This window comes from Aricia agestis, chromosome 15 (genome assembly GCF_905147365.1).
Source record: "Aricia agestis chromosome 15, ilAriAges1.1, whole genome shotgun sequence".
In the NCBI taxonomy this organism is placed as follows: domain Eukaryota; kingdom Metazoa; phylum Arthropoda; class Insecta; order Lepidoptera; family Lycaenidae; genus Aricia; species Aricia agestis.
The window spans coordinates 14,573,553-14,590,913 of record NC_056420.1 but is presented as its reverse complement, the minus strand read 5'-3'; the positions used below and the strand labels follow the sequence as shown (position 1 = coordinate 14,590,913).

At 36.5% G+C, this 17,361-nt stretch overlaps 1 protein-coding gene across 1 annotated transcript in view; it reads right to left on the bottom strand.

Moving 5' to 3' along the window:
* LOC121734485 (microtubule-associated protein futsch-like) overlaps positions 1-13,075 on the bottom strand; it is a 141,750-nt gene extending 128,675 nt beyond the window's left edge. Inside the window, exon 1 of the mRNA XM_042125098.1 lies at positions 12,901-13,075. Within this exon, the coding sequence (XP_041981032.1) occupies positions 12,901-13,054 (154 nt within the window). The 5' untranslated portion in view covers positions 13,055-13,075. The remainder of the gene's footprint in view (positions 1-12,900) is intronic.
* Positions 13,076-17,361: the final 4,286 nt, after the last annotated feature.

Below are 17,361 nucleotides of genomic sequence, written 5' to 3'. Positions count from 1 at the left end.
TTAGTTATAGTACTATTTTAAGTAGTGTATATTTTATTAAATGCTGATTCGTTACGTTATTAATTTGGATCAGGGCTTCGTCTCTTCTTTTTCTTTTTGAGCCTGAATATTTTACTACAATAGTCGGCTCAAACTGGATATCAGCTACTTTATCATGTATGCTTTTAATGCTAATGTATGTCACGATTACATTATTAGATTTCAGATCTACCCTCGAATCTAGTAGCATGCTCACTACGCTGTAAATCAGTACTATTATCCCGTTTCCAATGCGCGCGCCGGCCGCGCCGCGCTGTCATCCGTCACGTCACCCCTGACCTCGCCCGACCTTAAGAACGTTGAGGACGCAACTTCCATTATCCCGAAATTTCACGGAATTTCACGATATTGTGATCGAATTAATCCAATTCCCCGGTTCCATATTAAATGTCAATTACTCTGGTTATATTCGGTCTCAGAGATTATCGAAAGATTTTTTTGCGTTATAATTTTGCCGAAGAAAATTGGTTTTGTATTCAATCTTATATTCAATCAAGATGCCTGATATATTCGAGACTGAAATAAGCTGTATGAATTGTCTGATAATATACTCTTACAATAAATAAATGTTATGTAAGTTGTTACTATGTTAACATAGTATTATATGTATATTTTCGGGTCAAAACTAGACACTTGTTTATTACCTACTATAATGTTCTTATAACTGTATTAAGCCCCGTACCCCAAAACTGTCTATTCTCTTGTTCAGGCTAACAATTTCATTACGAGACCTTTGTCAACAAGTATGTTTGCTTCATACACACATCCGTTTTCCTGCTAATTAGGCAATTACATTTTTATTTATTCTGTAAAAAGGACACTATGTTTTGTTTCCTAATAATTCTGCAAAGGCATACCTAGATTAGCAAATCTTATCATATTTTATGACTAACGGCCGCACTTAAATACATAATATAGGGTTAATTAAATAACAAAATTAAAATTTATACGCGGCAGTTCGAACTCACTTCGGCCTATCAACAATGATATTCTACATATACAGATATGTTACGTCCATACTATTTTCCGGCTTAATTCATGAAGCCCTAAGCGGTCGCATCCAGCCGCGATAACAATAGATAAGCTGTTGTGTCTCGTTATTCCACGATCGATGGGTTAAATCTCTTCCAAACAATAATCAACTTCAAAATTGCAGATATTGACAAATTTGACAGATAAGTGAAACAAAAGATACGAAAAACCATTTACATAAAAGAGACAGTTCTATTTTTAAACGTCGAATCGTATCGCTGTCTCTTTCTTCGCCTGAGCTATGACGAAAATTTGATTTTTTCCAGATTGTTCGAAAAAATAATTGAAAATGTAAATAATCGAGGTATTTATTGCAATCAAGACATGTGGTATGAGATTCCATGCGTTTTGTTTACTTTCGAGTCATAATTGGTACATTTTCGAAACACGCACGACGTTATTTTCAATTTATTTAGGTAAGACAAGACGCAGTACGTTCGTGACTGCGCTCGATGCAGACTAAACAACAGACGGCCCAATTGGGCCGTATTTAAAGCTTCACAACGCGCGCGGTAGTAACATATCTGGTTTGAATATTTCATCATTACCTATCAATAATTTTTATTGCAGTTTTAAGACACACTAGGACTTAAAAATATAAGTCCTCTTCCTTGATTTTGTAAAAATCTCGTTGTGCAATGGAAACTAACACTTACAGCAACGGCAGCGGTATTCCACTTTCCACGGACATGCAAACGCGGTAAGTGCACGTGTTATTGGTTTATGGCTCAATTACCGAGAAGCTGGAATGTTCTGACATGGAATGGATCAAGATAAATCAGAAAAAAGTAGCGTTCTGATCTATTTTCATGTAAATGTAAACATCTGCGGTGACTGCTGCCAAACCATACTAATTACTTACTAATATTATAAATGCGAAAGTCAGTCTATCTCTCTGTTACCTTTTCACGCCCAAACTGCTGAACTGATTTAGCTGTTTGGCATGGAGATACTTTGAGACCCGTAAAAGGACATAGGATACTTTTTATCCCGAAAAAATGTACGGTTCCCGCGTGATAAACGAGTTTTGCCGCAACGGAGTTGCGGGCGTTATCTAGTAAACCTATGATGCATACTTAATAAAAATATGAGTTTAACTATTTTGTTTACCAGATTAACCCATCAATCCCGAAGCGGCAGCCGGCTGTCGCATAACAATTGAAAATCTATTGCGTCTGCGATACCCACGATCGGTGTATTAGTTATTACAATTAATCGTGACTAGGGCAAGTTACCAAAAAAACCAGCCAAGTGCGAGTTGGACTCGCTCATGAAGGGTTCCGCAGCAGCAATAAGGTGTAGTTTTATGAAATGGTTTTTGATTTATTTTCATATTTCAGTTGATTTAATGAAAGTTAAATTAAGGTTAACCATTTATGACGTATAAAAAAAACTACTGGCTAGATCTCGTCCGAACCAATTTTCGTTGGTAGTTTTTGTAGTAGTGTACATCATATATTTTTATTACATTTATCGTGTCTCTACTTTAGAAGTTAGAGGGGGGGGGGGCACATTTTACCACTTTGGAAGAGTGTCACTCGCAAACTATTCAGGTTAGAAAAAAATGACATTAGAAACCTCAATATGATTTTTGAAGACCTATCCATAGATACCCCACACGCATAGGCTAGATGAAAAAAAAAATTGTTTCAGTTGTATTTTAGTTTAAAATTTTTAATATTTTTTCCATTTTTGTATCAAAATCTTAAAGCGGTTCACAGACTACATCTACTTACCAAGTCAATAATATAGCTCTTATATTGTGACATACGTGACATACGGATGGACAGACAGACAGACAGACAGACAGACAGACAGACAGACAGATAGACAGACAGACAGACAGACAGACAGACAGACAGACAGACAGACAGACAGACAGACAGACAGACAAACAGACAGACAGGCAGACAGACAGACAGACAGACAGATAGACAGACAGACAGACAGACATGATGAATCTATAAGGGTTCCGTTTTTTGCCATTTAGCTACGGAACCCTAAAAACGGATTATACGCTAAAATTGCTATTCTACGATAATTATATTATTATAAGGATAACATTTTGTTTTGTAGTATAAGCGACGAGTGACTCTGACTCAAAGAATATAATAAAATATAGAAGTATTTCCTACGTAATAGTAGTATTTACCAACTTCAATATTTCGACAAGTGTATCCTCCATGTATCCTCCAAGTGCGCAGCAAGTTTCTTAGACAAAAGCCGTAATGTCATAATGCCACAAATCAAATAAGATTGACGTTTGCGGTGAGAAACTTGCATTTACAATTTCCATACACTTCACAGTTCACACAAACAGAGCTATAAAAGTTCATACAATGTTAGTATGATTTAAAGCTAAATGCGAAATTCTGGGGCCAGATTCTCTTGCGCTTAGCAAAATATATTCGAGGTAGAAGAATCGAGGACTCCGATCGTTAAAAACCACCTTATTCTCATTCTCAGTAATCAATTCGGAGTATTGTAACCACGTATGTTACATCTGCTTAAATAACTTTTTTTTAATTTGCATAATTTTGATTTATTCTAAAATTTTGAGTTCCATAAATCCAAAAAGGCCAAGGAATTATGAGGAATTTTAATATTTAATTCAAAATGCGACCTTTTTACTTCCTGTACCGAAACTAGAGCTACTTTTAATATTTGCACTATCTGTCATTAAGAACGAATGTTTCCTGTGTTAGCTAATTAAAGCCTTATATAAAATTAGTCATATAAATACCAAATGCATATTTGAACTCACATAGCGAATACACAGCGGAATTAGCACAAACATTTGATTCACGAAATGATCTGTGTAATTTCAATAATCGAGTATGCTGTTTGCTGGATTTGTGCTTACCGCGAGCTTCATATTGAAATATTTTAATCTAGATGCCTGCTAATTCGTTGCACCGGAATTCTTTAATTGGGCTTGTGCATTCTAGTGGGATAAAATCCTTTTATATTATAATTATACCAAGACTTACAGTGTCTCCATACCAAAACTTTACTATAATCAGTCTTTTTTTACATCATATTTTTATATTACACCGTGTCCGCTTATGAACTTTGTTGACACTTATTGGTAAATAAGACGTACTCTTTGTCTCAAAAAAATAATATAATATAGACCTAAAATACCAGTAGTTTTAAAAGGTGAAAGGGGCCTATGTCTATTTATAAAAGAACTTGGAAAAGTATTAAAAAACTAATCCGTCTTTACATTACGATCAGCCGTTCGTCATAATCGGTGATTAAGTTTCAGGATCGTCTACTTAAACTACTTGTAAGGGTGCGTGAGAATTTACTGCCAACTCCGAAACGGATGGATCGATTTTGATGAAATTTTATGTGCTTATCGGATAATTTTAAGGATTGGCTCGACTATTTTTAATGGCCGAGGCAAACATATATTATGGCAAATAGTGAAAAAAAATTATGGAGAATGCGCACTGTAGCAAAGACCAAAAGAACAAAGAATCAACCGCAAGCGGTCGAATTCGATCGCGATAACAATAAAACAACAATAGATTTCCGAGAATCCGCGATCGAGGGATCGAAGGACTATCTATCTATTGTTTTAACGTCAATTCTTACTCCAATAAAGACATAAAAAACTTATATTTTAGCCAGTTGTAAGTAATTTTAACTTCAAGCCAATATTTCGCCATCGCCGCGAGTTGCGTCAACTTTTAATGCAATTTCAACTGCCAATATTGACTCTGTAAGTCAACAGTTCGATTCTCGGTAAGGCTGGTGAAGTGCGTTTATATCGTCATCATCATCAGCCCTCTATACTTACCCCACTTAACTCTATTTTAAATCCCGACGAGAAAGAGTGCGAGTGTTGTAATGTTTGACGGCATCTGTAATTTTCTGTGGCATCGTACTATCCAAACGGGTGGGTGATGGGTCCGATTTTAATAAGTTTTTTTTTGAAGAGTTGAACCTGATTTAAAATATTATTATAAGACCTATTATTATTTATTGTAACACACATACACAAAAATAAATGAATTTGAACTTGAAAAAAAATTGAGTGTTCGAGATTATAGCTCATCATCGTTAACTCGCTTACAACTGAAAATTTACTTTTTTTTTTAATATCTCAATTTATACAAATTATACATATCGATGTATAAAAAAATCGCCGTTTTATGTTTGTTCTTAAGAGGATTCCACATCGCCCTTTTTTCCATACAAACGTTGTCCCCTGTTTCCTCCCTGGATAATGCTAGTAGAGTTATAATTTTTTTCCTGAATATCTACGGCCACTAATACAATGTCCCTATGTTTTCTTTTTTTCATAATTTAATTATTAAATAAGATATGAACGTTCAAAAACCCAAAAAAAATGGCCAGATTTTCCGCTGTGTTCAAACGTCCAGAAAACAGATTTGGCTAGATTATACAAAAAAAGCAAAACATAGGAACACAGCTCAAGCCTTTTTTTTAATCTTTAATGAAAAAAGTACTTAAATCGGTTAAGTTTTGGAGAAGGAATCAGGGGACAACGAATCGTTGATTTTCTGGATTTTCTGCAGTTGTCTCTATCGCGTTCTGCGGTATAGGCTTGAGGTAAGGGAGACAGCTATAGATATTACACGTACTTTTTTTTCATTTCTCTAGCCCCTGTTGTATCCTCTTAAATTATACTTTATCAATGAACGTTTCGTTAAATTAACTAGCGACGTTTTGATAGAAATGTTTCCAAATTTGCTGCCTAATCGTTAATCTCATAGGCATATAAATCTAGACCAGTGGAATACAGAATATAGCTGATGCAGCAGGCATAAAACTGAACATGATTTAATTGTACAAGCCACTGACTAAGTTAATTATTATGCTGCCAAACACAACCGTTCTAAACTTTGTAGTATTATAGTTTGTTTATCTGTTCATATATTTATCATATAATTAATGTGCGTAATATTATGGTTGAGTTTAGATCGAATCTCATAGAAAATAAAATAAGGAGACATTAGTATATAATAATTATTATGATTTATGAGTTTATGAGTTATGACAAAAATACCGATCATAATATATCGTTGCTTTTTAATATAAATGCCAAAGTGTTTTAGATAAATTTGGTATGGATATATGTACTTTGATAAACAAGTCAGGAAAATGTGCTACTTTTTATCTTGCGAAAAATTACGGATTCCACGGGATTTTAACCTTTTTTGCAGCTAGTGTGTTATATATGTTCATTGTTCATCTAGCAATTACCGTTGCGCGTTGTAATGAAGACAGTAGATGGTGTCAACAGACAGACTCACTCACTCGCTCCGCTGCCCGCACGCTTGGCTGCATCATCAGAAAACGTACACATATCCCGTCAGATATTATAGTCTGCGCGATACTTTAAGACGGCTTTTTTTTTAAACGGGCAAAAGGCCCACCACACATTCCCACCACTGCAACTCCTGTGTCGCCAGGATCAAGAGTGGTAACCAACCACGAAAACCCTTTGATATTATGATCTCAGGGATGCCCGAGGGACAAGCTAAGACGGCTTGGCAAAAATTAACAAACGAACAAAAATTAGCATACAAAATATACCAGAGCAGTCAAGTTATAATAAGGGCCTGTTTCACCGCTTCCTGATAAGTGCCGGATAGTCTATCCACAACTTAACTTGACAGATAAGGAGTAAAAGTATGGAGAATCTGTCAAACAAGTTGTGAATAGCCTATCCGGCACATTTTCAGGAAGTGATGAAACAGGCCCTAAGCATCGTCGCAGTTCAAAAGTTTGAAGTGGTATGACAAAATATGGCTTTTCAAGTTAACATTTTTTTGGATATTTTCAAGTTAAAAAGATGTTGAGGTCAATATTGCCATTTTCCCGTTCTTCAGCCCGTATCTAATACGATTTCGTCCATGTCCTGTATTATATTACTCACGAAGAAAACTTGTGATAAGTTTCTAAGTGGACCAATATTGGGTTATCTTCAATCTCAGAGCTGCCCAACCGCCCGAGCCCGCGGCCCGCAGGGGAAAATATCCGCAGCTCTTATCTTAATTTGTTCCATATAATCTTTATAAAGATGTAACTTTTCATATAATAGAAAATTGTGATGACGCCTATCTCTAAATTAAATCAGCTAGGCTTATAAGAGGGGATTAGGAGATAGCCGGCATGGGTAACGGAAGAAGATATAAAATAGCATTTTGCCTAAATAACAATCATCAGATGTGGCATAACTGTATAATATAATACTTCCTACTCCTCCTATCTTCTTCTGATTAAATTCGATGCGGGTTCCAAGACAGCTTTAGCATGTCCCTCGGGCTCCCTGAGATCATATCAAAGGGTTTTCGTGGTTGGATACCGCTGTCGATCCTGGCGACACAGGAGATACAGTGGTGGGAATGTGTGGTGGGCCAAAGCCCGATTTAAAAAAAATCAGATGTGTGCTATCGAAGTTAAATAAGTTCGGTAGATACGATGGTTGAAATAAATATACTAAAGTGAGCTTCGGCCTGACCGAGTGTTTTACCTCGCTCGGTCGAAAGATCTTTCATTGGGCTCTCAGGCATATTTTCTCAAAAGATTTAGTAGAGTTTTGACGAAAAACTAGTTAATACTAGACCAAAATATTATTAAAACAATGACCTTGACTTTGACATTCAGGATTTTGTGCCGAAACTGGTTTTAAAACGTAAATATACATCTGCGAGTATAAATTATTCTGAATTAAATTTTTTATATTGCAATAACTCAGAACCGTAACCACGAGTAATAAATTTAAATTATGCAGGAGATATGAGTTACTGCTACTTGTATTAATTAATAAATGTACTCACTATACTTATAATAATAATAATATCTATGGACGCTTCACACCACGTCAGTCTGGCCCCGTGCTAAGTACCTGAAGGACTTGTGTTACTGGTACCAGACAACGGAAATATATTTAATACTTTTATACTATACATATATTTAAGATTTTTATTATATCATACACATAATATTTAATACACATCCAAACCCGGGAACATTAAAACCTTTTTGTTCCGTCGGCGGGATTCGAACCCGCGACCCCCGGCTTGAGCTACCAACGCGCTCACCACTGAGCCACAGAGGTCGTATACTTTTAAGCTAAAATAATTACAGTGTCGCCAGTAGCTACACTATTGACTACGTAGCCTTAAAAGTTGGTAAAAAGCTGCTATAAATTACTGTTATTATCTTACTGTTTTAGTTTTTTTTTTAAATGGACCTCGCAATATCTTTGAAGATATATCGCCTACGTTGCAGTACCTATTGCCTAATAATAATGTAGTCAAGTTTAAATAAAAAGGTCTTATCTTACTTACTTATCCATATTAATGTAATAAATGCGAAAGTGTGTCTATCTGTCTGTCCGTCTGTATGTAAATCACATAGGATATTTTGAAGCCCGGCAAAATGTATAACGCAATTTGGCGCAACGGAGTTGGGGGCTTCATGTAGTAAATGTAAGACCCTTAAGAGGGCGACTAACCCAAAAAATCAAACATACGTCCTTCTCTCATCACACTCAATACACGGTTATGGCAAAAAAAATCGTGAAATTTAGATGCATCTTTGTGATTTTTTTTCTATAAAATTTTAAGAATAAGATATCGTGTTTTCGCTCAGATCGAATTTTCGGAAGTATAATGTAGTATCTAATTTTAGAAAATAAATCAATTTATTATTTTCAAGTATAAAAATGAATTAAAAAATCGTAAATTTTGGGTTGGTCGCCCCCTTAAGTTTAACTTAGCTTTACTGTTGTCTTTATTCCATATTCGTACAAGCTCTCGTACATTTGCATCGTCGAAAATGAGTTTTCGCATAAATCGTTAGCAACAAGAGCAAGCGCAGGAGTCAAGACACGACGCGCGCTATTATTGGCCCAAGTCCTCTATTTGCGCCGCGTACCGCGAACTATAACACTCCTATAAGGAAGCTAAATGTACTAATCTCAGCACGCGGCTGTTTACTTCATAGTTTGGTCTGTTTAGGCCTTATACTAAATAACTCCCGAACTTCCTTGAGCAGAAATTATGTCATTGCGCGGAAACCGAAAATTTTTCGGGGATGAAAAGTATGTTATGTCCTTTCCCGGAACTCAAAATATTTCCATACCCAGCAAAATCAGTTCAACATTTGGCTTGAAGAGGCAACAGATAGACAAATAGATTTTCGCATTTATAATATTAATTATGGATATCTCAAGTTTCGGCTTCTATCGTAGTTGACTTGTTTAATATTATTGGCGAAACAAACAATTTTAATATAATTATTATAGTCAGTAATTTATTTTAATTTTAATGTGACAACTCACAACTTTAGATTTAGCTCTCTTTCAACGTTCTTGAGCCCGGTGATATAATAATTATTGTAACCTTTTTATAACCTTTTAAAATATATTAATCTAAAATAATAACAGTTAACAATAGTGTTTGTAGATGTGACGATAGACTTAGCCTTGTGTTAAGTCTGGCTTCTTGTCCTTGGGCTAACTACGCCCAGACATGAAAGTGCTAAAGGTTTATATAATTTTAACTTCTGTTTGTTTAAATTTTCAAAAAAAAAGATCAAAGTATTCATATATGTATGCGAGTTACAAATGATAAAATCTATACTAATACTAAAAATGCTAAAGTATGCCCGTTTGCTCTCTGTTACCTCGTCATGATAAAGCCAATTTTGTTGCGAAAACACTTTAACTCCTTGGAGTACGGTAGGGTACTAAATACTAAAGTACTAAATACTAAAAGGGTACTAAACACTATGCCTAGAATATTCGGTATCCACGCGATAAATGAATTTCGGCGCAATATTCCGGGCAATATCTTGTAAAATAATGTGCGAATATTGTAAGCAATTAAAAGCAGCCATGTTAAATAATAATTTGCCTGTCGACAGCTAGAATAACTGTGCGCTGTTGTGCCAACGAACTGTTTATGATATAAAACAAGTGTTACAATATAAGTTTAGTTTGTTTGTCACGCCTCCTGCACATAACAAATTGTGATGAATTTGCAACAGTTTTTACTACATTTTGCATGTATAAAATAATAATATAATTACGTATTTGACACCCTTTTGAATAAATTCAACTTATGAGAACCGATTTGTATCGAAACTCTAAATAATATGCTAGCATCATTTGGAATTTAAAATTTAAGGACCGTATTCTCTGTATCGATAGTTGAAAAGTATGTTACTTAAATGGAGTGTTAATAAAATAGCATCTCAATAGCTTGTAATGATCACTTAAAACTAAAATATTACTGCGACAAATTTTACGAAAGTAGTTTGCGTCTCTATTGAAGTGAAAAAAATTGCGGGTTAAACCTCCAATTATCCAAAATGTCCAAATAAAAACCTGATGAAAAGCCTCCAAATCCCACAGGAGGCGTGAGGACATTTTAATGATCCTGAAAAAGGACTGAGGCTGCATCTCTTAAACTCTCGCGGGAAAATGTAGAGCCTTCGTAGTAGTGATTCATTAGTAATTGAATTTACTGGACTACAATTATTGATAAATATTTATTTATTATTACTAGAGATCGCCTTATGGATAAAATTCGACCTTAGTGTCAACGACATTAGGACTACTACCTATATTTTGTAAAAAAATATTGACTTTATCATATTTTTTTCAACTCTTGTCTCTGGGACTCAGCTGATCTCAGACTGGCCGTGTAAGCATTGTCTAATAGTATCTCAGATTCAATAAAAAAAACTATAACCCATTTTCAATTTGTCACCTTGTTGTCAACAGACTTCAAACATAAATAAAAGAGTTTAATTCGTATATATAGGCTTGTCACTCAAAAATCTGTCTTTTTCCTAGTGTGTGTGTTGTTGTGTGTGTAATGTTTTATTTGTTAAAAAAAGAAGAAATAGATTTAATATTTGTTCCTTTAATGATATATTCAGTAAATATATATGATATATTGATAAAGATTGATGTGTCATTAATTATTAATATTCTGTTAATTTATTTTATGAATCAGATTTGGGTGACGAACTTTAAAAGCTTTTAAAAAAAATCACCCCACATTTTCAAAAAAATCTGCAAGAAATTGATTATGTGTTAAATCACACCATTGGAACTAATTATACTATTCTATAATCTATTTTAGTTACGACATATTAATTATTATTTTACTAAAATACAAAAGAGTTCTATGGCATACCCAGCAATAACAGCAGTTTCAAACAGAAGCATTAAGGCCTAAGACTCGTGCATATATGCTTAGCGATGTTCCATCACTCCTTTATAACGAAAATACCAGCAAAAATGATCATATGGCAGAATAGGGCATAGTTACTAATATTATTCAGGCTTTAAAAGTGTCATTCTTTTCACAGACAAAACCGGAAGTAGAGTCATGTAGAGTTGTACTACTTCTACTTTCTTTTACGTGTGCAATATTACGATTGTTTATTGTTTCCGTGTTATATCATCGCCGAAAATGCCGGCTTCAATTTACACGAACCGCGAATACGACCGTCCACATGACGTCACCCTCTCCCGGAAAAATTATACTCATCATCATCATAAATTTTCATTTGTAAGTTGACTCACTCAGTAAGAGTGTAGGTGTCTCTCTCATTCGTCATATGTATGAATGAGACGGCACGTTTAGACAAATCATTAAATATTTTAGACTTGCGCAAATGAATGTGTTTGGCGTAAGTGTAACAATTTAAGTTCAATAAGAGGGAAACAATACATAGTTTTAAATACTTAATTGCAATTAATGGTTAATTATAGTTTCAACCATATAGTTACTAGACAATTATATGTTTTTTAATTCTTTGTAAAACAAATAATGTTTTATAAATCTGCTAATACCTTAAAATATTCTTTTATCAATTTATCTCCCAATTTCTTTGCTCAAAGTCTGCGCAGGCGCAGCAAACCCCTTGTTTATATTGACTGTACCGGCTTCCGTATCCGGTCGATACAATATTCCGCGAGAGACCGAGAGTATAAGAGAAATTTCTTGCTCGTTTATCGTACATAGTTACATGCATGATACCAGCATGATTTTTCTATGTATATTATATTTTTTCTAGTGTTAATAATAAATATGTGACGAAAACTTACAAGTACGGATGTCCAGTAATATGTTTAGTCGAAGAAGATTATTTAATAATCTGACTGTAATAGCATTCGCAACAACAGCTGGATACCTCCAAGTTATAATTTAAATATTTTATGCACAATTTTCCTATTTTTTGCTCATTTATGTGGCGTTACGTAAACCTGCCGCCTCGAGCGGAACGTCAATTTAATGCAAATTATTTGATTCTAGTCGAATTAAAATAGTTTAAAACTATAGTTTGCAACTGTAGCATACTCTTTACCTTTCTAAACGCCGGCGACAACGAGCGACAACTACAGGATAGAAATTCGGTCACGTCATTAGACATTCCTCGCGATTAAATAATTAACTTTTCATGCACTTTTTGCGGTCACTGTCGCGCTCGACGCAATTAGCTGGAGAAAAACGCGACACGCCTCGCGCCCGCGCCGCCGCGCCGTGCCGCCTCGCGCCGGGAAAACGCCGGCCCGGACACCGACTCCGACACTTCACGGAAAACCCTTAGGGCCGATCAGGTATTCAGGCTTCAGCTAAATCCGAAAACACCACACTCGCCGGTCTGACAATTCAAGTTCGTCTGATTCTATTGACGAAATAAGCCACTACACTCGCCGATTCGACTAAGTCCGTCTAAGCGGTCCTGGTTTTACCGGAAAGCACTACACTCGCAGACTCGACGTCTAAGCGATCCTAGATGCCGGAACACTACACTCGGGGCGCCACTCACCTTTGACGAGCCGCTGGAGGATGATCTCCTTGTGCTGCTGGGTGCTGGGCTCCCCGACCACGGCCAGCAGGTAGCAGCCCGTGAGCGGCGACGGCGGCGGCGCCGACGACAGCTCCGTGCCGAGCGACAGCGAGCGCTCCTCGTCGTGCTCCATAGCGGCGACCGCACCGCACGAGCGCTCTGCACGGAATGACGGTCCACCGGGCGGACCGGCCCTCGGCGCGCGCAATCCATCGACCGTGCGCGGCACGCAGACGCGCCGGCGACGGGCCCCGTGCTCCGTCCCTCTCGCACGTCCTGTCGAACCTCGTGTGAGAGCGGGATAGCGGCGGGGCGGGCCGGCGCACACGTGATCTGCATTGCGTCTTGTCCGCACCGCTCGCCGCTCAGCTGTTGGGGATCGATACCGCTCCTCTGTTTGCCGACGTCAAAATGCCGGCTATTTGTTTTTAATCTGTCAACAAATACATATTATCTATTGTTATTACATAATTTGACATTTTTGATGTGCTCCACTTTTTAACGCCCTGCAATTTCGCACGTTTTCCATAGGGCGGGCGATGTAGAGCGAGGAAAATTCTACAAGTCAGGTCGCTAGTTCCCTATATAGAGACATTGCCAAAGCAATCCAGGCAGTACGTGGCTCACTCAAGAACTACATTAACAAATTAAGATTTAACAATTACACCTAACCTTTACTCAAATTAGCATACAAACTGGATAGTCCCCAAGCTCATAATCCCCGTTTTCTGGACCTCAGACCTCCCAGGAGTCGGGAGTAGTGGTCTCGGGGTTGCCGGTGCGGCAAAATTATGATGTTATAATCTCAAAGTATGCTGAAGACTCCATTATAATATAAATTATTGCGTTTGTAGTTTTTCGAAATTTTAGGAAACTGCAAAGTATGCAGAGTGCTACCAAGCCTTTTTATGTAATTTTAAATATTACATAATTAATAACATAATTAACTGTGCTTAGGGAAACGACTTTAATTTTATGATCATTTTATTTCTTTACTTTTTTAACAAAATTATTCACATAGAGCAACAATTCCCTTTAAGGAAAACCGGGAAAACAGCTGACTCGGGTCGATTGCACCCTTCACCCCTATTCCACGAAGGGTAGTCACTTTTCGCGAGACAGGGATTAGAGAACGAGCCAACGAATCACCTGATGGTAATTAAACTGAGTCACATAATTTTCGAGTAAAAAAGCTAAAATAATTGCATGAGTGTCGTATAATATGTAACATAGTATAGTAATAGTACCTACTTTAAGAGTCCCCTGTATGGATTTCACTGTGAAAGTAGCAGTACTGAAAGAGCAACTTTAAAAAAAATATACCTAAAGATATTAATGGGAAACCTCATCGCGCTAGGGCACTTGCGCATACAAATCTCAAAAAGTTTTTATCTTTTAGCGCTGCTCTTTTCACAGTGAACTCTACACAGGGAACCTATACACGCCCTAAAATATTATCCACTTAATTTTGTTACACCCTGTATAGATTAGATAATCCGATCGCGCAGCAGCTGTTCCGGGAATTTTCCGGGAAAAACAATTATTCTATATATACTCTTTTTCGGGACTCAGACTTTGACGATAACAAATTTGGACAAAATCGATTTAGTGGCATAAAAGCATTTAGTAACGGACAGACACACTTTCGCATTTATCTAATATAATATATTATAAAATTCTCGTTTCACAGTGTTTGTGAGCTCCTCCAAAACGAATCAACCGATTTTAATGGCATGTTGTTATAGGCCTGAGAATAGGTTTTTATTAAATTTTTCTATTGATACAAGAAAGGGAGTGCCTCCGCTGTCGGCGCCATTTTCCGAAGTTTGCCGATGACATGCGATGTTTGCTAAATGAAAGAAAGAAAGAAAGAAAAATAAATTTATTTGGTATTTAGCATCTTACAAAAATAATTCTTAACTACTAATACTATCCTATGTAATACCAAATTGGTTCCCATTCAGCAATGTTGCGAACGGATCCGCAACGCTGATTTTCAATGGACACCTTACTTTTACTTAAAAACATAAAAATTATAAAAATCCTTTCTAATCATAATGTGACAAAATATTATTGTATTTAAAGCTACTTTAAAAAATAAGTAAGTATATAAGTTTATAATAAAACAACTCTTGAAGGCATTGGTGACATTAACATAATTAGCAAACTAAAAGTTTAGTAACAGTAGTTACTGCAACATAGATAAAATATTATAATATAGAATAAAATATATTATAAATAAAATATATTATAAAATAAAATATAGAATAAAATATAGTATAGAATAAAATAGGCTGCCGGCGCCTATTCGCCAAACATCCTTTGTCACATGACAGAATAATGATCAAAAACATCAGTTTTGAGCTAAAGGACTATGAAAAGTACAAATAATAAGGTCATAATGTGAGGATGCATATTTTAATGGTAGTGATGATGAAGATGATAAATGTGATCTGCATAGTAGCATAATATAAGTACCTTTGCTTCTTTAAACAACGTTGAAACTCTCTAACATGTATAAGGAGTGCGAAGTTTTCAACACCTCCGAAAGTGTACCACGGGGTATGCTGCGGTGCAAGATCTTACGTTTTAGTAGCTGAAAAAAAGGTACTAAAGCGAAGGTAGATGAAAATGCATCCCAAAAAACTAAAATATCCACAGCCGTAAAAATATAACATCCACCTTTGGAAGTCAGTTAAGTCTAATATTTGAGAATAAGTATAATTATTTCTTTTTAAAATTTGTTTACCGGCACTGGAACTAGCGTTTGACGCATTTTCACCGGTTCCCATTTTGAGTGCCAGCGCCGGCAGCCGTTGTTTTATATCTCGGCTGCCGGCAGTATACTTATCGCCGGTTCCCATTACTGATATTTTTGTTAACCGGCGCCGGCAGCGGAGGCACTAGAAATAATTTATATGGAAAAACAACATCTGCCGGGTCAGCTAGTAATTTTATAAGATTACGGTACATTTTCCGAAATATCACACTTGACCCCGGGCGGAACATCAGACGGATAATTTGCTGGACGTAATCGTATAAAGTTAAGCCAGCCGTTAAAGTACGGATTCCTTCATTTAATTATACCTCCCTTACCTGACGTCGGTAATGAATTCTGACAGTTGCCAAGCACGAGCTGTTTGGCAACTGTCAAAATATCAGAGCTGCCAATCCCGCCAGGAATTGAATTAAGTTGGGACCTAAAATTCTGAGCGTTTTATCACGAAATGCGCAACCAATTTGAGTGGTATTTCAAATCACTAATATTTCTTACTTTTCCTTCCACGTTGCGCTAAAATTCGTGTATCGCGTGGAACCTGCGAATAATAAAATCTAGTGGAACCATAAATTTTCGATGAACTATTCTGTGTCATTTGCTTAGGACTCAATTGCTGCCCAATTGAAATAATATTTGAAAATATCGCAAAATTGAAAATGTTAAGTGGTTCAAGTGTGAAGGAGCACCAGACAGACAAACAGATAGACACTTCTGCTTTTATCACGTTAGAAAGGATGGATAAATTAATTTTGGAATTTACCACTTTCAGTAGATATCGCCATTATGAATATGTCGTTATTAATATTATTATGTTGCCAATCTTTGTTTACGGTAGACGTTATTTTACAAAAAAACGATGAAGCTGTTCGATTACAAACACTTTAGGCTGGCCATAACGCACGTTTGCCGTATTCGGAATTCCGTGAGACTAGCACACACATTCGTTTTTGTCACGCACGAACGCCCCGGCTTGCACTTGAACTTGCGAAAATCGTTACGTACGGAAAAAATGAAAAACGTTTCCGAATACGGCAAAACAAATTCGAAAATCGCTTACGGGTAACGTATATATGCTGCCGGCCTTATTGTAAAGTAATTATTCTCATTAACTACTGCAACATGCACTACTCGGGTACGGGGTTCGCACCCCGATGTCCTGAGTCAGGTGACGTGTCCTGGCCTGATGACGTCACTTCCGTTAGTGGAAGTGCACCCTGTAGCCTGTAGGGCACTCGTCTGGCGCTATCGAAAATCAATTTGTTGCTAATTGAGGGGCACTTTTGAGGCTGTTGTAGCATGTATTGTTATGAAGGTTGTAATTTTATAAGAACAGTCAGTAGTCTATGTTGACGTTACAGAGTCAAGCATTGCAATGCGCACCTTGTATTGATAACTTGTAAGATCAACTAGCTATGGAATGCTCAAAGTTGAATGTTACATTACACGCGAATGCTCGTCAGTCAGGGATTGTAATGTAATGCTGAAAATCGCATCTTTATTGTTACATTACACGTGTAATGTATTATGTAATGCTCAAAACGAACTGTAATGTTACATTACAAGTGAATGCTCGCGGTGAGGGAGCACCTTTAAAAATACCAGTTACAAAATAAAGTAAGAATTTTTGTCTTGTACAGTTCGTAATTTTTGCAAACCTTAAA